This window comes from Rhineura floridana, chromosome 7 (assembly GCF_030035675.1).
Source record: "Rhineura floridana isolate rRhiFlo1 chromosome 7, rRhiFlo1.hap2, whole genome shotgun sequence".
NCBI lineage: Eukaryota > Metazoa > Chordata > Lepidosauria > Squamata > Rhineuridae > Rhineura > Rhineura floridana.
The window spans coordinates 66,625,251-66,648,973 of record NC_084486.1 but is presented as its reverse complement, the minus strand read 5'-3'; the positions used below and the strand labels follow the sequence as shown (position 1 = coordinate 66,648,973).

Below are 23,723 nucleotides of genomic sequence, written 5' to 3'. Positions count from 1 at the left end.
AAACAGGCTTCAGCCACATGTACCCACCACCCTCTTTGGTTCAACAAATACTGTGCATGCTGTGGCTGGCTTGGCAGGAACTTAGCTGAACAGCACACCTGCCACTGGAGAACTGCCTTAAAAGGGGGGTATGCTGCCTCCTCTTTATGGTGGTTATCTGGGGGTGGCCCTGTATAGCCCTGAAATCTGCTGGTAACAGTGCCACTGAGGCTCCCCTCCTGCCACCTCATTTCTTTTTCATTGACAATTTTATCCTGTTTTTTTTAAAAAAAAAATCTAGTACTTCAAATATTTTCCCCTCCACTGTTCTAGTCACAACTTAAAACCTTGCAAAATATTAGTATCAAGGTTTAAAAACACTTTTTTTCTTGGCTTATATTAATGGTAGATTTTCCAAAACCTGAAAGGTTTTCTTGTGTTTGTGCCATTTGTTCCCTCTTCTTTTCATGGGGGTTGTAGTATGTCACTTTATTATATTGCCTATCTTGGAATATTAATTCTTTATGATTAGGGGGAAAGGCAGTTGCTAATTGAGCAGAAGTAGGATCTAGAGCTTGTTCTTTAATATGCCATTGCACAACTGTATGTGCGTTAACATATATAAGTGTGTTAGAGTTGTGTGTGTGCTTGCGTGTTTGGATGGAGGTGATGAATTTATTCTTTGTATGAATATCGACTTGATTATTCAGATTCTCAAATGTGCATTTTTATAACCTATCCTCAAATGATTTTTCATTTTCTTTCATCATTGTGAAAAAAGAAGAAATTGCAGAGAAAATCAGATATTGAGATAGGTTATGTGCAGTCTGATCAAAACTATCTCAGTCCAACAACATTAAATCCCCCCTCCTTCTCACTCTGCTAAGATGATACATTTCTGTGTCTTAGTTTCTTCTCTCTTGTCTTTCATGAAACCAATCAATTAGTGGTTTGATTGTCACATAATTGCAAACCATAGCTTGACTATCATCCAAACCTTGGTTTGCACATTCCCTCTCCTTTTTCTCCTTGTATATTCTAGTTCTTTCCCTTCCTAGTGTGCACAAATCATTGTTTCCCTGATTCAAATGTAATGGCAGACTATGATTTCCTCAAACAAGGTAGTGAGGTGGTGGTGGTGGTGGCAGTAGTCAGAGTCACAGAGTGCATGATGGGGGGAGTATCTCTATTATTATGGTGATATCAACAGCCAAACCATGCTTTGAGATTACAGATGAACTCAGCTAGCATCCTTGGTGATCCAAGGAATTGTTTAGTACAGTCATCTGCCTGGCCAGACCAAATATATGTGTCCATCTGGAAACTAGGTCATAGGTACAGTGTGCAGATGAGGACAACATAATCAAGTTGTATTAAAGTGACAGCAATTATTTTATTTATTTAGTTATTTAGTTATTTAGTTATTGCATTTGTATACCACCCAATAGCTGAAGCTCTCTGAGTGGTTTACAACAATTAAAACATTAAAAACAAATATACAAATTTAAAAACACATTTTAAAAAGCAATTTAAAAACACATGCTAAAATGCCTGGGAGAAGAGGAAAGTCTTGACCTGGTGCCGAAAAGATAACAGTGTTGGTGCCAGGCACACCTCGTCAAAGAGATCATTCCATAATTTGGGGTCCATCACTGAGAAGGCCCTCTCCCTTGTTGCAAGACTCCCAGCTTCCCAAGGAGTAGGCACCCGGAGGAAGCCCTTGGATGTTGAGCGTAGTGTATGGGTGGGTTCATGTTGGGAGAGGCCTCCCATCAGGTATTGTGGTCCCAAGCTGTGTAAGGCTTTATAGGTTAAAACCAGCACCTTGAATCGAGCTCAGAAACATACAGGCGGCCAATGCAAGGGGGCCAGAATTGGTTTTATATGTTCGAACCGTCTGGTCCCTGTCACCAATCTGGCCACTGCATTTTGCACAAGCTGCAGCTTCCAAACCGTCTTCAAAGGCAGCCCCACATAGAGCGCATTGCAGTAATCTAACTTGGAGGTTACCAGAGCATGGACAACTGAAGCCAGGCTATCCCCGTCCAGATAGGAGCATAGCTGGGCCACCAACTGAAGTTGGTAGAAAGCACTCCGTGCCACCAAGGCTACCTGAGCCTGAAGTGACAGAGATGGATCTAGGAGAACCCCCAAGCTACAAACCTGCTCCTTCAGGGGGAGTGCAACCCCATCCAGGACAGGTTGGACATCGACCATCCGGTCAGAAGAACCACCCACTAGCAGCATCTCAGTCTTGTCTGGATTGAGCCTCAGTTTATTAGCCCTCATCCAGTCCATTGTCGCAGCCAGGCACTGTTTCAGCACATTGACAGCCTCACCTGAAGAAGATGAAAAGGAGAAATAGAGCTGCGTGTCATCAGCATACTGATGGCAATGCACTCCAAAGCTCCGGATGACCACACCCAATGGTTTCATGTAGATGTTGAACAGCATGGGGGACAGAACTGACACCTGTGGAACCCCATACTGGAGAATCCAGGGTGCTGAGCAATGGTCCCCAAGCACCACCTTCTGGAGACAACCTGCCAAGTAGGAATGGAATCACCACCATGCAGTCCCTCCCACTCCCAACTCAGCCAGTCTTCCCAGAAGGATACCATGGTCGATGGTATCGAAAGCCGCTGAGAGATCAAGGAGAATCAATAGAGTCACACTCCCTCTGTCTCTCTCCCAACAGAGGTCATCATACGGGGCGACCAAGGCTGTTTCCGTTCCAAAACCAGGCCTGAAACCGGACTGAAATGGGTCCAGATAATCGGTCTCATCCAAGAGTGTCTGGAGCTGGCCTGCCACCACTCATTCAAGGACCTTGCCCAGGAATGGAACATTTGCCACTATATATAGCCTATAGTAATTAAGATTTTCTGGGTCCAGGGAGGGTCTCTTCAGGTGTGGTCTCACTACCTCCTCCTTCAGGCAGGCAGGGACCACCCCCTCTCACAGAGAGGCATTAATCACTTCCCTGGCCCAGCCCGCTGTTCCATTCCTCCTAGCTTTTATTAGCCAAGAAGGGCAAGGATCCAGCACAGAATTTGTTGCACAAACCTATCCAAACACCTTGTCAACGTCCTCAGGCTGTACCAACTGAAACTCATCCAAGAAATCAGGACAAGGCTGAGCTCTGGATACCCCGCTTGATTCACCTGCTATAACACTGGAGTCTAAGTCCTGGTGGATGCTAAATATTTTATCCTGGAAGTGCCTAGCAAATTCATTACAGCGGGCCTCAGATGGTTTTACCATGTCCTTGGGGCCAGTGTGTAATAGCCCCCGGACAATTCTGAAGAGCTCCGCTGGGCGGCAGATTGATGATTTGATAGTGGCAGCAAAAAAACAATATTGTGGGGGGTTTTGCTGCACTTACTGCCCCTAAATACAGCTTACCATAGTCACTTACCAGTGTATAATTGCATCCACCAGGAGTTCGTCACCATCTGCACTCAAGCCGTCTCCTATATTGTTTCATCACTCTCAGCTCTGGGCTATACCATGGAGCCATACGAGTTCTACATGGGAGGGCATTCAGGAGCAATCATGTCAACCGCTCAGGTCATTTCTGTATTCCACAGTTCAACCAGGGTTTCGACAGGAGCGCCATTGTACAATTAGTGTAATGTGTTATGATGAATGAGAGACAGTCAGAATGGATTCTGTTCCTTGCATAGAACTCTGTTGAACATCCTCTTAAGAATGTTTTGGCACATTTGTGAGGGTATGGGGAGAGAGGAAAGAAGCTGGGGGAGTAGGCTTACAGTTTTAACAGCCTGTAATGTACTGGAAGTGGCTCCTGTTTCTTTTTTTTAACATAGTTTTGTTTTCCTTTTATTGTTGTTATTATTATTTATATACCACTTTCTGGCCAAAAGGCCCCCAAAGGGGGGGAACAAAACATTATAAAACATATTACAAAAAAAAAATTACATAAGAAATAACCAGTAAGAAATATACAGTAAGAATACAATGCAACAAAAACAATGCAAATGCAATACAAAAAGAACAATGCAACAAGAACAGAGGAAAAAACTTTTCTCCTTCTCTCTTCCGCAGCAGCGGAGGCAGCTCGGTACTGCTCGAGGGCGAGGTACTCAGTGAAGAGCTCAGTGTTGCTCAGATAGTAAGACATGGAGTAGTGGATGGCCAGTGCACAAGCTAAGTAAGCTGCATATTAGGGTATCAGATTATCAGGAGCCCTGGAGGCTCGGGAAGAGTAGGGGTCCTCAAAGAGCACCCACAATTGTGGCTGGAGCCTCTTCCAGCGGCTGCCCTTGCCGTTGAGGGGGGAGCCATTGGCGGTGGCGGAGGAGGTGCCAACAGCGCCCACGTCCTCGATGTCCAAGTGCTTGGTGGCCAGCTCATTGTCGTCATTGGGTTCGGGGGGCAGCTCGCCAGTGATGAGCCCGGGCGCCTCAAAAATGTCCAGCGCCTCCTTGGTGTCACGGTGCTGCCAGTAGGTCACCCAGTAGCAGGGCTCCACATTGGTCTCATCAATGCCCCAGAAGGTTAGCTCCTCAAAGAGCAGCCCACAGACGTCGGTGGGGCAGTGCAGCTTCACTCTCACTCTCTCACACTCACACTCTCTCACTCACACTCTCTCACTCACATTCACTCTCTCACTGTCTCACTCTCACTCTCTCACACACACACTCTCACACACACTCTCACTCACACACAATTTCACTCTCTCACACTCCATCACACTCTCTCTCTCTCTCTCTCTCACACACACACACACACACTGACACACTCTCACACTCACACACTCACACTTTTGAAAAACTACTGTAAGAAAGCAAGAGCAGCAATTTTCTCCTGATCTGGGAGCATTCTTGCCTGTAATGCATCTGAGGAAGAAAGTTAACAGTATGATACAGCATCTTTTATGGTACATTATTTGTCTGTGTAGGGAGAGACTGGCTGCACCTGCTGTCATGTTTTTCTTCCACAGTATACTACAAAGAACACTACATCATGATGCCTTGTGGGTGAGAATGGGGCTGGAGATCTCTGCCACCACTTCCCCATGGCAATACAACTTGTTTATAAGAAAGAAGAACAGTGTAAAAGATAGAGAAGTCACTGCCGGTGATTCACAGGCTGCTAAAGCTGTAAGTTCTGGTCTTGACACCTGCTCCCCAAAGTCATGGAGATGTGCAGAAGGTACCCCAAATGTGCTTAATTTAGAGGTGTGTTGTGGCTTTTTGCTATGCTAAATAATAAAGTGAATCAGGTGATGTTGAGGAAGTTGCTTGGAGACCTTCAGGTAACAACCAACTAATAGGTCTATATCATCAACATCATTGTCATCATCATCATCATCTAATTTGAAGAAACTGCATCTCCCAGTCCTTAGTACATAATACTCATTTTTAAATTACTAATTACACCCTCACCTTACACTGTTCAAGCAGAAAATTGTAATACAGGCAATGCACACCTACTGGACAATTTCAAATCCATATCAATACATACGCCTGCACTGGAGAGTTTTCAAACTGCTGATAGCTGCATTTTTTCTTTTCTGCTAACACTTCATGCACTAGTTATAGGGGTAAACAACCCAATTCTGGATGGCTGTATGACTAGGAAAATCAATCTTAACAATAAATATTTCATTAGAAAGGCTAGGCTGGCAAAAATTGTATTTTGTTTCATAGTCACAAGACACCGCAGGGTTCTCTCAGTTTGTCATCTTGCACAGAGTAGTGGCTCCATGTAACACAAAAGATTTGATGGTACTCAGGACAGATTGTACATCTCCATCCCCTTCATCTTAAAGGAGCAAACATTACAAACTAAGACGGAATGTGCCAAATATCCATACATTGATTACCATGCTATCATGCTTTGTCTCACATGTACCAGTTTTCACATAGCCAACAGATAATGCTTTATAAAAGGGGGAGGAAGGTGCTATATTGATTGTAACAGCTAGATTAGACTCCACTTTCTTAGGTGGAGATGTGAATAATTGTTTTTCCTCTGGCATTCTAGAACAAGATGACAAAACATACTGTACAAGATTGTACAAAACACAATTAGGGAGACCAAAGTGCCATAAAGAACCCTGGAATGTAATTCCCAGTTCACTAAATTCAGCTACTTTTCCCACAGACTCAGAGCTAAACTATATATTATAGTCAGTGGAGGCTGATCCGTCAGGACACATGGGGCACTGCCCCCCCAACTTCACTCTGACTCAGCCAGCCCTGATCTACATGCCTTCTTACTTACAACCAGACGAGGGGGTGGCACTGCCTGTCAGCTCCCTCGTCTTCAGTCTCAGTATTTGATTTGTAAAACACAGCAGGAAGAGGATGGGACTTCACCTAGAATTAGTTGGTTCTGCCTGTCATTAGCTGTGGTGCCACCTACCCTTGGTCTTCCTGCCTTTTGCTCTACCAGTCCCAATGTGCAGTCGCCACCACTGGTTATAGTATTCATACCTTTTCTAAAAATGTTTTCATTGGCATCTTTTATTTTGAAAGAAAAGCAGCCACAGTGACTGAGTCCAGAACATGGTCCTGATCCAGATAAAAGCCCACACCACTTTCCTGCCTAAAATCCTCCCCCTCTCCCATGCCCAACTAATTATTCCATCTGAAGGCACTAATAAAATAAATGGCAGTGGGAGCGACAGGATTCGAATTGGGGTTGCTGCACTAGAAGAGGGAAATTTAACCCTTTCTCTCATGGTAGTTTCCCAATCTGAAACGCCCCTACAAGAGGTGCTGTTGGACCCATAGAGCAAGCCATAAGATACCATGTAGTACCTCAGTGCTGCCACTGAACAGAGTCATATTCCCTGCCCCTTTAACAACACAGGGTGGGATCAAAAAATTTCAAACAAGCACTGCAACTAAAAATAAATTTTAAGGCTAAAATCTGGTGAATCCTGACTCCAATTAAGCACCCTGCCCTAGTTTGTTCCTTCCACAGACAGTTTTCAGGAGACTGCTGCAAGCTGAGAACTGATACTTCGATCAGCTTCTCTGCCCATGTAGCTGGAAGAAAAAACAATGACTTGGCATCTCTCTGTTATATACTGTGCTCTCTCCCCACCTCTGTAATAAGTTTTAGTACTCATTTTGGGGAAAAGGTAATAGGGAGTCCTAGAGCTGGATAGATCAGTCTGTTTCTGGTCTATGCCAGTTTTGCATGTGTTTATTTTAAGTTCATTTCATTTGATTTCTGCATTAATTGCTATTTTTTTTTAAAAAAGTCCATACAAAAATCCATCTTTAGATACAGGCTTAAGTATATAAATACGCTTTTTAACTCAATGTATGAATTTCTAAACTTATCCTAAAATAGACATTTTAAACACATTTTGGAAAGTTTTTTGAGCTGATGACTGTATTACAAGTTTTGGAAAGTGCAAAATCCAAAGGATAATTATGTTTCGAACCAGGTATTAATCTGGAAAGTGTGCATTAGGTCAGTTTTCCTAAAATGAGGGCCAAACAAAAACTCTTATCCATCCCTAAATAGTTCTAAGATAAAGCAACAAACTCTACATCACATCTGATAGGAACTGTTCCACACAGTTCTGTTTGATTCAATAGTAACACATTTCAGTCTGATTTGTTTTACAGTCTTTTGCCACCCCCCTTACATTTGTTCTCATTGGGAAGAGGGAGTAAAAAAAAAATTAAAGACTGCATCTTTCGAAAATGAGGCTTGGAACCCCCATGGATGTGATCATTTGTGCCTTCTTCAGGTTGCCTTTGCATACAGTTAAAAGGAAAAAAGACTATCTCATCCTCTAGGAACCCTCCTGAGACTACATTATGCAAAAGCTAAACCTCAAGAAAGCTCCCCGCCATCACTGGCTTTTTGTGGAGGAGGGGGGATGCTCATAATTATTGTATTTTCTAGATTCTAGATTCACCCTTTCTTTCCCTTCAAACACCAGTGTAGATTATTATAATGACTCATAAGCTGTTTCACCATTTTTATCACTGTTTTACTACACACTTCTGTGAGGCAACTCTGTGGCATGTACCCCAAATGTGGCTATCCACACACACAAGATGCATGCCTCCCCTTGCACGTGGGGATGTGATATCTCCTCACCGCTGGTGTTGGATTGACGGTATTGCTAAGAGTTTGTATAATTAAACATTCAGCCTTTTAAATGAGACTACAAAGTTAGTAAACTGCAAAAAATGTTGACTAACATGCTTTTTACTCCTCAACATGGTGCCCAACCCTCCTTTCCCAGCCCCTCTTAAGAATAAAAAATAATATTTTTTGCATACTGGAAATGCAGAGGGACAGAGTAGCCAGCCCCAACTGTCCACTTCTATGCTGGGCATGGAGGAGGGGGCTTGCCTCCTGCACATCCAGTATAGAAATGCAGCAGGCTGGTGGCTGAGGAACAAAATGCTCCCCCCTTCACCTTCCCCACTTGGTTCCTATACTGGGCATAGGAGGAGTCTCTTTTCTCCATACCTAGCATAGAAATACAGCAGTCTGCAGTGCCAAAGGAGAGATGGAGAATTTTGTCCTTCTTCCAGCAGCCTGCTCTGTTGCCTGTATGCCATTCCTTGTTGCCTATACTGACTGTGCAAGTGGGTAAGTAAAAAAGCTGCAAACCTTGTTTGGGGCAATGGAAATGCCCCCAATATTTGTTACATTAGTGCAGTTACCTAATGACCATCAATGGTTTTTGCTTGCTTGCTTTTTGCTTTAATGCAGGGAAGGGAAACTGCTCTTGAATTTCTCTATGGTGTCTCAGTGCTGATTTCCAGCTAATCCAGTCCTACCACTAGCAGCATTCCTCAGGTCAGGGGTAGAGGATCTGTGGCCCTCCAGATGTTGTTGGATTCCAACTCCTATCAAGCCAGCATGGCCAATGGTCAGGATTGGGTTTTCCTTTTGGTTTCGGTCAATACCATCCCCAATAGATTCTCTTCTAGACTCTTACTAAAAGTTGTTTTGGAGAAAGAGTCTCCTTTCTATTCACAAGTGGTGGCTCGTGAGGAGGAGATGGAGGCAATGGAATCTTCCTGGCCGTGGCAGCGCTGTGCTTATTGGGAGCGGGTGGGGTAATGGCAGTGAGGTCAGGGGAGCTTCAGGTTGGTCATGCTGGCACCACGGCTGTACACACACCAGTAGGGCCACCACCCATGATCATCCCTGACCTTGCCGCTCCCTCACCTCAGCCCACCCCATACCTGTCCCAGTGAGTGAAATACCACTGCTTCTGCTGACCCCTCATAAACCACTGCTTTATCAGCCTCAAATTTGTGTTTTGTCTTGCACTGACTTAATTTTCTAAGGAGTCTTGAAGAATTCTTATTTCCCTAAAGAAAGAAATAGGTTGGCCACTCTGGCTAGGTCTGATGGGAATTATAGCCCAAAACATCTGGATGGCACCTGATTGGTGAAGGAAAACTTCTGGGGTCTGTTAAACCACAGTTTCCTGATACATTCCAATTGGAAAACTGTGGTTTGACTCCAAACAGGGATATCAAACAAGGATCTGATCCCTGGTTTGATATCCTGGTTTGTAGTCAGAGATTGAACCACAGTTTTCCAATTCTGATGTAATGGCTTAACAAACCATGGAATGTTTTCATTACAGTGCATGGGGGGGAGGGAACATGCAAGCACAACAAGTGTTTCAGTTCAATAAACTATAGTTATTTAAACCACAAGTGTTACATTTGAGCCAGACAAATGAGGGATTTTAACCCAGATCTTCCCGGTCCAACTCCATTGATTTATCCTAAGTGCTGATTACTAAAGAATTTATGGAGCAGGTGGACAACATTTTCTTCCCTTTTCCATTTATGTTCCATTTACATATTCCTTCCCTAAATTGCCAGTGACCAAGAATGGGCCGTGTACTCCTATAAACACATAATCATTGAGCACAGGAGGTGTGTTAACCCTCTTATCTTGCATAAGTGGCATTTGCTTTTGAAGCTTTGGGCACATTTCATCTCACACAACAAATGCATTTTTAATTGTAGGTTTAAATCAATGGAAAGTTTAGTTGGGAAGCTGATTGTGAGAGGTGTTTTATCTTTAGACAAGACATAACTAGAACTGTAAAACCTGTTGTCCCAATGAAAATTGCGTTTGCTGATTCTTTTTTTATGTAGAAATTGATCTTCACTGATGCTAAAAGAAAGAAGATACGAATGAGAGTTATGCATTGCAGTCAGTGTCTATGTGTCTAAAGGAGTATCAATGCATCAGAGGTTGGATAACAGCACTTCATGCACTTTTCTGCCCCTTTTGCAAGTACTCAGATGAAACAATCTTATGAAAATAGGCTTGCATGTTTGTTTATTTATTATTTGCTTTATATCTCGCCCTTCCTCCCAGCAGGAGCCCAGGGTGGCATGCTGAGGTTTATGCTTCTAGTTTGCTTAGAAGTTGCTATCACTGTACCTTTGCCTCCACCCCTGATCTTCCCAGGGGAAGAATCAGTAATGAGAGCGGGGTTCAGTAAATACACTAACTTAAATTGTGGTTTAAAAAACAGATTGTGATTCAGTTTGACTATGGCTGAGTATTAATGTTCTTCAGAAGTTGTTAGGACAGCTTCACATGTTGCAGTAGCATTGCAAAACCTGTAGTGGACCAATGGGGATGCCTCTTTTCCATAATGCATGAAGTAGCCTTGCCCCTGGGGTTATTATTATGAACAAATATATTTTAAAAACCCGGGATCTATATCTTGGGCCAGAAAGGGGGTTAAGCTTTTGGGGGAGAGGCCACAAGGCAGACAGTGCTGGTGAAGCCTGCAGATAGGACTCCATCCAGGTCAGCAGAGGCTCCTGAGGCCAACTTGTGGCTGCTTGGTTTTATTTCTATTGACAAGTTCAACACACAAGCCTTTTAATGGAATTAGATATTATGACTGAATTATTAAACTATCATTCCATTTATCACTCTTGGTTGCCTACCTACAATCCACCTTGTTATTTGCCCTGTAGAAGATTCCACAGAATCCTTTGACCCACTTACTTCCTAATCACTCTTGTCCAAGATTACCACTTTCTTATGGGCCAAAGTACATTGTGCTCTGCAGGAATCACAGGAGTTTGGTGTGTGGTCACTGAAAGTCTTACATTGTAGTGCACTCAGCAGGTAGAAAAGTATCATTAGGAGGAGGATTTGTGTGATCCTTACATTCTCATTTTCTTTTTCATCCTGTGACATCTTTCTGACTGTGGTGAATGTGTTGTCAAACTCATTTGCCATTTATTTCTATCCTGCCCTTCCTCCAAAGCATGGGTTGGCATACATTGAGGCACCACTCACCAATGAGATAGGTTAAACCTAGGGGAAGTGGTAGGACTGGCCAAGTTTAATCATAGGCCAGTGGATATTTGATCCCAAGTTCCTTCGGAAGAAGCCCAACATTCTATCCAGTACACCTCACACTGTTTTCATGAGATTAAGCTTATGAGCATAAGCTAGTGATTTGCAGTGGCACACAAAGCTAACACTTTCTGCTCATGTGACAAGGGACAATATCTGTTCACCAGAAACCAGAGCCATGGTGGGCCAAGCCAAAAAAGTGGCACAGTCCTCCTCCTTGGTTTTGCTTTATGCTCACTATTCCTTCATGCAAACTTGCTCTTGAAGAGGCCTATGCATTATGCTGCTTCTTGCTAAAACTCTTGCACTACATGTGGCTGCTGCTGGTGCATCTTTGCAGGAACTTTCTCGAATCATCATGAGAGTATTCAGTATCTGAACCCCCAATTTAATCTTGCTTCGTTGTTTTTGTTTCAAAGAGGTGATGTATTGGTGTGATTAAAGGTGAAAATCATCTCTTTAGTAATTGCACACAAAAGCTTGCAGGCTTAAAATTGCAACATACACACACACAAAATCTCATTACAGTTTCAGCTAAAATTGTGTCTTCATCTCTAGTGCACTGAAGTAATTATATTTTTTATATAGCATGGAAAAGTATGTATGGTGGGACAAGTGGACGCTTGTGGCAAGTTTTTAGAAAACAAATGTGTAGATTATTGGATCTAAACTTGGATTTAATGGGAATTTTTCTTTAAGTTACATGTGAACAAGAGCAGTAGTTATTTTGTTTACATTATTCTGCATGCTATATTCATAAAAACAACTCACACAGGTGGATTGTGATCTCCTGGATTATCAGAGGGCACCCCCTAAGTAATGCTTTTGGATCAAATAAGAAATTGCATTTATTTTTCTTATTTTTGTCTCCTTTTTTGGCATTAGAACCTCTTAATTAGAGATGGGCATGTTCATTGGCTATCCCACAACTCTTGGAATTCCCTCTTATTGGAGACACACCAAAAATAACCTGAATAATCTGAGTACAAGGCACCACAAAAAGGAGCTGCCCTTAAGACTGGCCTGGAAGCCATCTAGTGCAGAATGCAGCAGCTAGGTTTCTGAGTGGAACTATCTGCCACAAGCATGGGGCATCAATTTTAAAAGAACTGCACTGGCTGTCAGTTTGCTATAAGACCAGGTTCAAGGTGTTGGTTGTGGCCTATAAGCTCTAAACCACTTGGAACCATGTTATCTGAGGGTATCCCTTCTCCAGTAGTGGATGTAGGGATGGAGTGATGGCACCTATCTGATCTCCTGGAAGGTGGGTCACTGCTGCTGATCAGGAGAAAGTGTGAGAGGTGCAAGGTTGCAGAGAGGTTGATGTTACGCAGATGCACCAGTGGAGCCAGTATGGCATCACCCCACCCCACCATTAAGTAAGTGCTGCTGCCCCACTCTGCCATCCACTGCTGGCCTTCTCCCATATTAACCTGTCCTGCTGTTAAGACATTCTAACGAGGCTCTCCTCATAATGAGGACTCCTGAGCTTCATCTTCCATCAACCAGACGAGAAGGCCTTTTCTGTGATGGCACACCTTCCCCCATGAGATAAGACAGGCTGAATCAATGGTGCTTGGCTATCAGTGCCCACCAAAAGTATATTTATTCTGGCCTCTGCTGGGCTGGATATTGACACCAGCTTATTATTATGGCTGTGTAGTTCTTGCTGTATTCATTCTATGTATTTTGATAATTTTTAAAAAAATTGTCATGAATTACTTTGATCTTTTTAATGAAAGGTGGTATTGAAATGCTTTAAATAAATAAATAAAGCCAACATTGCATTGCACATTATGTAAAATCAGCTATAGCTACATCTTGATATATTTCAGTCATTTGCAGAATGTACATAATATTTTGCAGAGTAACATTATGTCAGTATTCATAAACGATTGAAATATGTCAAAATATATGGGGAGTAGAGACATACAGACTAGCAAATATGATGGAGGTAGAGAAATTAATCAGAGAAAGAAGCAGGCGGGAACTATCAACAATACACTTAGATACAGAGTGTGTGAGGATTTGTGATGTTGGTATTCAGAGTCTTTCCTGTTGAGGCAGTATGCCTCTAAAGCCTATGGGTTAAATTTAGCTAAGTCCTGCTCAGAGCAGACCCAATGAAATGAATGAACTGAAGTTAGTCATGTCTATTAACTTCAGCATGTCTGCTCTGAGTAGGACTAGCACTGAATACCACCCTATGTCTCTGAGGCAGTATGCCCCTGAATGCTAGTTGCTGGGAATCACAAGTGGGGAGAGCGCTGTTGCACGTGGATCCTCCTTGCAGATTTCCCATAGGCATCTGGTTAGCCACTGTGAGAACAGGGCCTGATCCAGCAGGGCTCTTCTTATGTTCCTATGGCATTCATCCTAGTTCTGATATGTGTCTGAGCCTGCAAAGTGTGGAATGCCTCTACAAGAGTGCCTACTCATATGTTGCAGCCCCAGTAAATTGACTGGGTATAAATATTTGTTAATGATATACTGTAAGCTGTGGATACCCTCATTAGCTGTTGCTTCCCTGCATCAAAAGGATTGGATTTCTAGATGTACACGCCTCTTTGTATCATCCTGCTAACTCTAATTCCCTACCTGGTTCTACATTTTCTTTTTCCTTTGGCAGTTGCATTTTCAGGCCTTGGCTTTACCACCTTCTACTTAGCCGGGAAGTTGCACTGCTTCACTGAGAAAGGCCGTGGGAAAAGCTGGCGCCTCTGTGCAGCAATTCTACCTCTGTATTGCGCCATGATGATAGCTCTATCACGCATGTGCGATTACAAGCATCACTGGCAAGGTGAGCCATGGGAACTCCTTCCTTACATTAATTGTCCTTGCTCTTTGTCTGCTACAGTGATTCCGATTCATGTGCTAGGTAGATCGTTGATCTGATTCACTACCCTCACATATACTAAAGATTTCTAATAAATTATTGAAATGAGATACAGGATAGAGGTAATTAATTAAGGCTTCGATTCTAACTTAGTTTTGAAATTGTAGATTTGCAAGTGACATATGTTCCAGTCTCTTCCTCTAAGGCAAGCATCTTCATACCCAATCACATAAACACATGCATTTGAAACCAGAGTTGCTCTTCCATGAACAATCCAACAGAGGCTCTTGTTTGTGGAAGGGGGAGAGGCACTTTTTGCCAATTTCCTCTTCCTCATGCCACATCCCACATGGTTCTGATGGGTCCCGACTTGTGTTCCTATGGCATTCATGCTAGTGCTGATATGAATCTGAACTTGCAAAGTGTTGAATGCCTCTACAAGAGTGCCTACACATATGTTGCATTAACAAGATTTTCAGTGGATTGCTTGTTTCCCCCCTTCTGCCAGTGGAGATTCCGTAAGTGGACATTGGCTCATGAGATGTCTGGATACAATTCAGAAGCTTGAAGAGTCAGCAGCTAGTTTCGCCAGTCCAAAGCAGAACTGAATTGGTGAGGGTCCAAATCTATTCCCCATTCCCTCTTACAACTTTTCTGGCCCCAGTGTACTCCTTTTGAAATGTATCTACTTATGCACTAGAAAGGGCAGATTAACTGGTGGTTTACGAAGCCTATCTATGGCCATTTCTGTGTTATGCTTTGCCAAGGATAGGTAGTGATTTGAGGTACAGGCAGTATGCACGTGATTTGCATCACCAAGTGCTATATCCAGTTATTGCATGCTTTTTCCTGAAGAAAACAGAACCACTGTCATTTATACGTTACACTATATTGATAAAACAATGCTATATATGATATAGTATTAACATAGTGAATTTAAAGTATGGTTAATGTTGACATTCATGTGAACATTGGCATCCTAGACAAATTTCATTAATGCCCAGAAGCTCAGAAATAATAGATAACTAAATGTGATTGTCAGCTTTCACTATTGTATATTGAAGAAGTGAGAAAATGTATAACTATTTTCAGACATTCACAAAATCCGTTGTTAGCACTCACATCTGAATGTCAACATTCTCTAAATTTTTGGTGTTGCCTGCATCATATTAATGCAAACATCAAGACCTAGCTTGAATTTTGTTGGCCTGGGGGGTAGATTGTTTTTGACAAAGGATTGAAGCAAATGATTATCTGAATCTTTCCAGCTCTGAGTCAATGAATACGAATCCTTGAATAGCTTTAGGGTTGCTTTTTCAGAAAAAAATTAAAAAGAAAAAAACCCAGTTAGTTGAAAGTTAATCAGATAACAATCCTGCAACTCCTTAAAAATCTACCAAACTTTAAAAAAAGATCAACACACACACACACAAAACCCTATTGAGGTTGCAGTCCTACGCACCATTACCTGGATAAGCACCACTGAATGCAGCTTACTTCTGAATAAGCATAAATGAAGCATAAGCGAATAAAGAACGATAAGGAGATTGCAGAGAAGCTAAATGAATTCTTTGCATCTGTCTTCACAGTGGAAGATATAGGGCAGATCCCTGAACCTGAACTAACATTTGCAGGAAGGGATTCTGAGGAACTGAGACAAATAGTGGTAACGAGAGAGGAAGTTCTAAGCTTAATGGACAATATAAAAACTGACAAATCACCGGGCCCGGATGGCATCCACCCGAGAGTTCTCAAAGAACTCAAAGGTGAAATTGCTGATCTGCTAACTAAAATATGTAACTTGTCCCTTGGGTCCTCCTCCGTGCCTGAGGACTGGAAAGTGGCAAATGTAACGCCAATCTTCAAAAAGGGATCCAGAGGTGATCCCGGAAATTACAGGCCAGTTAGCTTAACTTCTGTCCCTGGAAAACTGGTAGAAAGTATGATTAAAGCTAGATTAACTAAGCACATAGAAGAACAAGCCTTGCTGAAGCAGAGCCAGCATGGCTTCTGCAAGGGAAAGTCCTGTCTCAGTAACCTATTAGAATTCTTTGAGAGTGTCAACAAGCATATAGATAGAGGTGATCCAGTGGACATAGTGTACTTAGACTTTCAAAAAGCGTTTGACAAGGTACCTCACCAAAGGCTTAGCAGTCATGGAATAAGAGGAGAGGTCCTCTTGTGGATAAGAAATTGGTTAAGAAGCAGAAAGCAGAGAGTAGGAATAAACGGACAGTTCTCCCAATGGAGGGCTGTAGAAAGTGGAGTCCCTCAAGGATCGGTATTGGGACCTGTACTTTTCAACTTGTTCATTAATGACCGAGAATTAGGAGTGAGCAGTGAAGTGGCCAAGTTTGCTGATGACACTAAATTGTTCAGGGTTGTTAAAACAAAAAGGGATTGCGAAGAGCTCCAAAAAGACCTCTCCAAACTGAGTGAATGGGCGGAAAAATGGCAAATGCAATTCAATATAAACAAGTGTAAAATTATGCATATTGGAGCAAAAAATCTTAATTTCACATATACGCTCATGGGGTCTGAACTGGCGGTGACCGACCAGGAGAGAGACCTCAGGGTTGTAGTGGACAGCACAATGAAAATGTCGACCCAGTGTGCGGCAGCTGTGAAAAAGGCAAATTCCATGCTAGCAATAATTAGGAAAGGTATTGAAAATAAAACAGCCGATATCATAATGCCGTTGTATAAATCTATGGTGCGGCCGCATTTGGAATACTGTGTACAGTTCTGGTCGCCTCATCTCAAAAAGGATATTATAGAGTTGGAAAAGGTTCAGAAGAGGGCAACCAGAATGATCAAGGGGATGGAGCGACTCCCTTACGAGGAAAGGTTGCAGCATTTGGGGCTTTTTAGTTTAGAGAAAAGGCGGGTCAGAGGAGACATGATAGAAGTGTATAAAATTATGCATGGCATTGAGAAAGTGGATAGAGAAAAGTTCTTCTCCCTCTCTCATAATACTAGAACTCGTGGACATTCAAAGAAGCTGAATGTTGGAAGATTCAGGACAGACAAAAGGAAGTACTTCTTTACTCAGCGCATAGTTAAACTATGGAATTTGCTCCCACAAGATGCAGTAATGGCCACCAGCTTGGATGGCTTTAAAAGAAGATTAGACAAATTCATGGAGGACAGGGCTATCAATGGCTACTAGCCATGATGGCTGTGCTGTGCCACCCTAGTCAGAGGCAGCATGCTTCTGCAAACCAGTTGCCGGAAGCCTCAGGAGGGGAGAGTGTTCTTGCACTCGGGTCCTGCTTGCGGGCTTCTCCCAGGCACCTGGTTGGCCACTGTGAGAACAGGATGCTGGACTAGATGGGCCACTGGCCTGATCCAGCAGGCTCTTCTTATGTTCTTATGTTCTTATGTTCTTAAGCATGCATGTATAGGATTGTGCAGTAAGAAAAAGTTCTAAAAAAGACTATTTTGTAAATTTTTAAATTTTAAAATATTTTAATTTAACATTTTAAACTTAATATGATCTTAATTTAAATCTCAATGGCAATTTTATTAATGTTTTATAATTGTACTATATATATATTTTTTTCCACACTTGCTCATATTTTAATTGTGATTTTATTTGTTGTACACCGCCCTGAGAGCTTTCTGCTATAGGGCGGTCTAGAAATGTAATTAAATAAATAAATAAAAATAAATAAATATTTCAGAACTTTATTCATACAAGAAGTCTTCTTGTAATCTCATATAATGACTTGAGAGTGTGTCATCAAATTCATAGATATTATATGTAGAATATCATTTTTTCTGATCTGGTATGTGGTGTGTGATGTGTTCAGAATGTGTATGTATGTATATTCCTATGCATATGTGTGTAAAAGGCAAAATGATTCCAAAGGTTGCTGTATAGGTAAATTCTGAAGTATGTTCTTAAGAATCTGTTCTGACAAAAGCCAGAATTATTCATGGGATGAAATGTGTGCTGTGAGGCAGATTATTACAGTAACATTTTTTGTATGGTGGAAATAGACTGCACCCAAGGGGATTACTGCTGTGTCCATTACAGCTGGGTATGTTTGCCTTTGAAGGTTAAGGAGGTAAAACTGGAAAAACTCTGCTGGCTGTTTTATGGAAGCCAGTGACTGTATTAACAACATGTTTTCCTGCAGGTGACCTTAGCACTTACCTTAAAGGACCACATCCTGAATGGGGAGACTAAATAACTCAATAAAATGCAGCGACAGGCTTTGTTGCTCAGTCCTTGTCTCTTACACTGAGAGGAGACAGGCAATTGTGTTGAATTACCCGTGGTGGCTTTGTGATAACAGCATTTACTGCCCAGTGGGGAACAAGGAAGGGCCATCAGTATAGTGTATGGGGATACAGATACTGTACGTGAAAGACAACTAGGATAGCATTATATTTTAAAAGTCATAGATAGGTTTGACTAAACTAATATTATGGGTTTCTTTCAGCTCTAATGGAAAAATATAGCATTCATAGTTTTTGCATGGACACTGGTGAACCATGACAGATGAACTTGGCTCTATTATGAATTCCAGGCATGCTGGTAATTACTTTTAACAAGGTTTTCCCACCCCTCCATTTCTGAAAAGAGTGCAATTTATTTTACCAGCAAAGTACATAGAAATAATGATAATGGATAAAAGGCCACTGACTGTCAAGCATTAAATCTGGGCTAACAGCCTTCTTTTGTTAACAGCCTTTGTATGCTCTTACTGGAGAAAAATGAAATCACTTTGGGACACTTCCAAGAAGTTAAAAAGTCACAGGACCTTCCACTTGAGGGGGGAATGGCTTTATAGTTTGCCATCTGTTTGAGGTACGCTCCACAAAGTGGAGGCAAGGAGAGTGCTATTCCACTCAGGTTCTGCTTCTGGGCTTTCCATGAGCATCTGGTTGGCCACTGTGAAAACAGAGTGCTGGACTAGATCCAAGAATAGGCTCTTCTTCTGTTCTTAGGTTTCTGAATATCCTGCACATTAGTAGCATCTCAGTTACTTTGGCCAGAGGGGGAATATGTTTCTATGCAGGTATCATTGAGTCACTGTAATGAGCATCTCTAGAGATACATGTCCACACTTTATAAAACCAAACAAATGTAAAGATGAAGGAGAAATTTGTTCAGTTCACATTTTAATGCGAATCTTCCTAATTCACACTTCCCGAACCAATATATGAAGGATAATGCAACTATCTTTTAAAATTGGCACTTCTCTAATCTTTGTGATGCAATTCTCCAACCAAAAAGGTGTCCACAAACAGTATGTTAGGAGGAAGTTTGCAAAAAAATCTTTGTTAGTGAAAACAATGTACAAAAATGTATTATATTAGGAGAAATGGTTGTTAAATGCATCTATTAGCTACTGGGCTAAGTTCAAGGTTCTGGTTTTGGTGTACAAAGCCCTATACAGCTTGGGACCAGGATACCTGAAAGATCATCTTACCTTTTATACACCCACACTCTGCAGAAGAGGGTTTCCTGCATATACCATCTTATCAGGAGGTCTGTTCCACACAACATAGGAAGCAGACCTTGAGTGTAGTGGCATCTACCCTTTGGAATTCCTTCCACTTAAATATCAGACTGGCATCATCTCTGTTATCTTTTCGGTGCCTACTGAAGACCTTCCTCTTTCAACAAGCCTTTTAAGTAGAGGCCTTATGCCAGTCTGCATCTGTGTTGGAATTGCTTTTTAAGATGTTTTTAAAGATTTTTGTTTTAATATACTTTAAAAGTCTGTTTTTGATATTTTAAAGTGTTCTTAGTGTTTTTGTTTGCTGCCCTGGGCTTCTACTGGGAGGAAGGGTGGGATATTAAATAAATAAGTAAAAAATAGTAGGCAAAATTGCATATAAGTGAAAAGCGCACAAATATTTGTATGGACTTTCATGAGTTTTTTTTGTATTAAATCATAAACTGATGTAGTAATGAGGAAAGCTGAATTTAAGATTAGAAAAAGGAGCAATTGAGAGAAACAACAATGGGCAGATCAGCCCATCCCTAGATAGGAGGCGGCAGGCAAGAAACCTGGAAGCTTTTTTCTTGACTTAAGAAATTTGTTAAGAATCCAAGGGCAGCTCCATACGAGGAACAAATTTCTGTGTGGAAGTCAGGTAAGTACATGAATCTTGAATGTATAAATTAAATGCAACCAATGCAGATGTGTTTATTTCAACATTCTAGATGCAGCAGGAAATCATCATCAGCCATGGCTTCTCACCACTTGTATGTGCAAAATTGGTAGGTGTGCATTAGTTACACAAGGCCGACTATATATTTAATTTAATTTATCTTGTTGATTAAAAGTTTAATCAACCCATCAGCTTTAAAACAAACAGACAGGGTGGTTTACAGCGATAAAATAAAATAAAAAACAAATAACCAAACAGCAACGATCAGTATAATGACAGTATCCGGCTTTCCCTGAGGGATGATCCAGTTATGTCTATGTATTAAACTGAACTATTGATCTGTGATGTATTTTGCACTAGTTGTATGGATGCAATTATTTTATTGATTTTATGCTGTGCACCATCATATTTTTTCTTAATGTTGACAATACAGAAATGTTAGCAAATAAATAAAAGGACATGCTAAAGCAAGCTAAACAGCATTTTTATTTTTTAAAAAACCAGAGATTAAAAGCTTACAAGAAGAAAAAAATTTTTTTCTGGGAGCTAAAGAAATCAAGCTAGGTGCCAGGTGAGCTTCCCTGGTGAGAGATTTTCATGAGCAGGGCACCATAAGAGAAGTCCTTCTTCAGGACTGGCCTAAAACATTTTGCTGCCTGAGGCAGAGCAGCAAATGGCACTCCCCCACCTCCAAGTCAAGGTGCAAGGTACCCAAGGCCAGCCAAGTTAATTTGGCACCTGGGCCACATCATCCCACAACCCCTCTTCTGCCGTCCTGGCAGTGACAATTAATAATAACAAATTTAAAAGTTTCATAACATACAAAACCAGCCTTTTTATAACATACAAAATCAGCTGCCTGAAATGGCTGCCTCAGTTTCCCTAATGTACTTAGCTTAATACATCCCCACCTCTCTTCCATATCACCACCCATTTCATTTCAGATGGTGGGAGCATCTGGAGCGGGGTGTACAAAGAAATCTTAGCATATAGGCAGGCTAATGTAGTTTAAAATGATTCCTCAGGAATGTGGACCTCAGGTGATGTGAGGCTATACAGAGGACTCATGCATGACATTTCCCACCAACACGATACTTCTATGCAGAACATTTATCTTGGGTGACAATCCCTCCCCTATCAGAGCAAGGGGGAGTTTGCACACTTCAGGCATACATTTTCAGACCTTGCAGAGCAATTGATGAAAAAAAATACCTATTTTAGTAATTTTCAGGTTAGACTGTGCCCAAGTGACAGACTGCCAGCACAAAGATTTCTAAGGTGTTTTCGTTTGTTCATCCTCAACAGAAGTATACATATTTGAATTGAGTCTAGCTGTTAATACAAGTTGAAAGCAAGAGTGTTGCTTTACTGCATTTAGGACTTTGAAAATACACTCCAGTATCCCAGAATATTATGTTTTTACAAATGTGGGAACTCCAGGAATCTTTCCATGGGAGGGTGTGAATATAAACACAATCACATGCCACATTAATTTACCTTATGCTTCCAGATCACTGTCTTACTTTTATCTGACCTTCTGCTGAAGACATTTCAAAGGCATCACCATGCCAATACTTTCCGCAATGCATTTGTCTGAGCAACAATGCTATCCTTTATTAAATCCTTTTTAAAACACTAGATGATGACTCCCTCCCCCATTAAAATGCTGTTTAAAAAAACCAAACCTTTCCCCGGGTGTTTAAAAAGACATGTGAAGAGCCTAAACCCTTCATTTTGCCTTTTACCTGATCAATTTGGGAATTGAAAAATGAAATTTTATTTCCATCGAAAACATTTGCGCTAGAGAAAGACGTGATAGTCCAATTAGTTGTACCCTTTAATTTTCAGTGACTGCCAGCTTCTTTTCTTTCATTCCTTTAAGGAATTGTCTTGCAATATAACATGAAAGCACAAACCTAAAGGAATTCTGTCCAATCTCTTTTAAAAATGTCTATGCAACACAGATTCCTCAATTGCTAACAAAAAAGCACCTGCTAATGAAAATAACAGAATACATTACACAGTATCTTTTAATCAAGCTTTCACACGTCTGTCTCATTACAGTATCCAAATTTGCTGTGTGTTCCTCATAAAATTTTGTATCAATGTTGCTCCTTGGCAACTTCATAATCAATCTTGCTCTTGGATAGAGGTGGTCCCCCCCGCAAATATTTTGGATATTACTTGGGGCATTTGGATAATGTTAAAGACATTCTCAAGAGGAAAGAGGGGGGAGAAAGGAGGTACCAAGCAGTCTCAGAAGCACAGCTGTCAATGAAAACTCTTAATAGCAGAAGCACCCCTGAGATGGTGATAGACTGAAGGGATGTAGAAGGAACATCCAACTTTCTCAGTAAATAGAATGTCCCCTGTATTTGCAGTGTCATCATGTATAGTCCTGCACATATAAGATATATGAACCTGCCCGTACACTGTGCTCGACATCGAAGGCCCTCCTCCGAGCTCCGACCCACAGAGAAGCTCGGAGGGTGGTAACAAGAACTAGGGCCTTCTCAGTGGTGGCCCCCGAACTGTGGAATAGTCTCCCCGATGAGGTGCGCTTGGCACCAACGCTGCTGTCTTTTCGGTGCCAGGTTAAAACCTTCCTCTTTTCTAGGGCTTTTAATTTAACTTAATTCAGTTTTAAAGTGTGTTGTAATTGTTTTTAGATCTTTCATTCTCTGTACTTTTGCTGTATGGTATTATTGGATTTTATTGTATATATTTGTATTGTTTGTTGTTCACCGCCCAGAGAGCTATGCTAGTGGGGCGGTATAAAAATTTAATAAAATAAATAATAAAATAAATAAATAAATAATATTGTATGTTTTAAATTGAGCTGAGGGTTCTGCTTGGGCCAAACTATGAAGTGGGATACTTCCTTGGAATATGATCCCAAATCTACTGGATCAGCAAAAATGTCTATATTAGGAGAAATTTATACCAAAGTGATGGTGAATTTTCATGACTTTAAAAAATGTGGAGAAATAAACTTAAGATTGGAAAAATGAGAAACTGAGAGAAACAAAAAATGACAGATTCACACATCCCTACCTCTAGCCCAATAATTAAACTGTTGAAGGAGAAAATAAGAAGCATTTCAGGAACTGCTACCTGAGCATAAGTAATTGTTTTACAGAACAATCAATTTTAAAAAGAAAATAACATGATTTTAGATGCTGTTTAACTTACAGCCAGAACCTATGCTTTTCTTTGCTTAGGGTTGGAAAGACCTGCCAATTTCAGTTCTCTCAGTTTCTCATTTTTCCAATCTTAAATCCAGTTCTCCACATTTCTGCAGAATTTACTTTAAAAAAAATCTTCATGAAGATTCTCCAGCATTTCAGTGAGAATTTCTCCTAATATACATATTTTTGACTAATTAGTTTTGACTAATGTACACATTTTAGCAAGCCATTTC

At 41.2% G+C, this 23,723-nt stretch overlaps 1 protein-coding gene across 1 annotated transcript in view; it reads left to right on the top strand.

Moving 5' to 3' along the window:
• The window catches only part of PLPP4 (phospholipid phosphatase 4), a 157,414-nt gene that overhangs the window by 118,543 nt on the left and 15,148 nt on the right, over window positions 1–23,723 (top strand). The window contains exon 6 of the mRNA XM_061634376.1: window positions 13,967–14,137. Coding sequence (XP_061490360.1) covers window positions 13,967–14,137 — 171 coding nt within the window. The remainder of the gene's footprint in view (window positions 1–13,966; window positions 14,138–23,723) is intronic.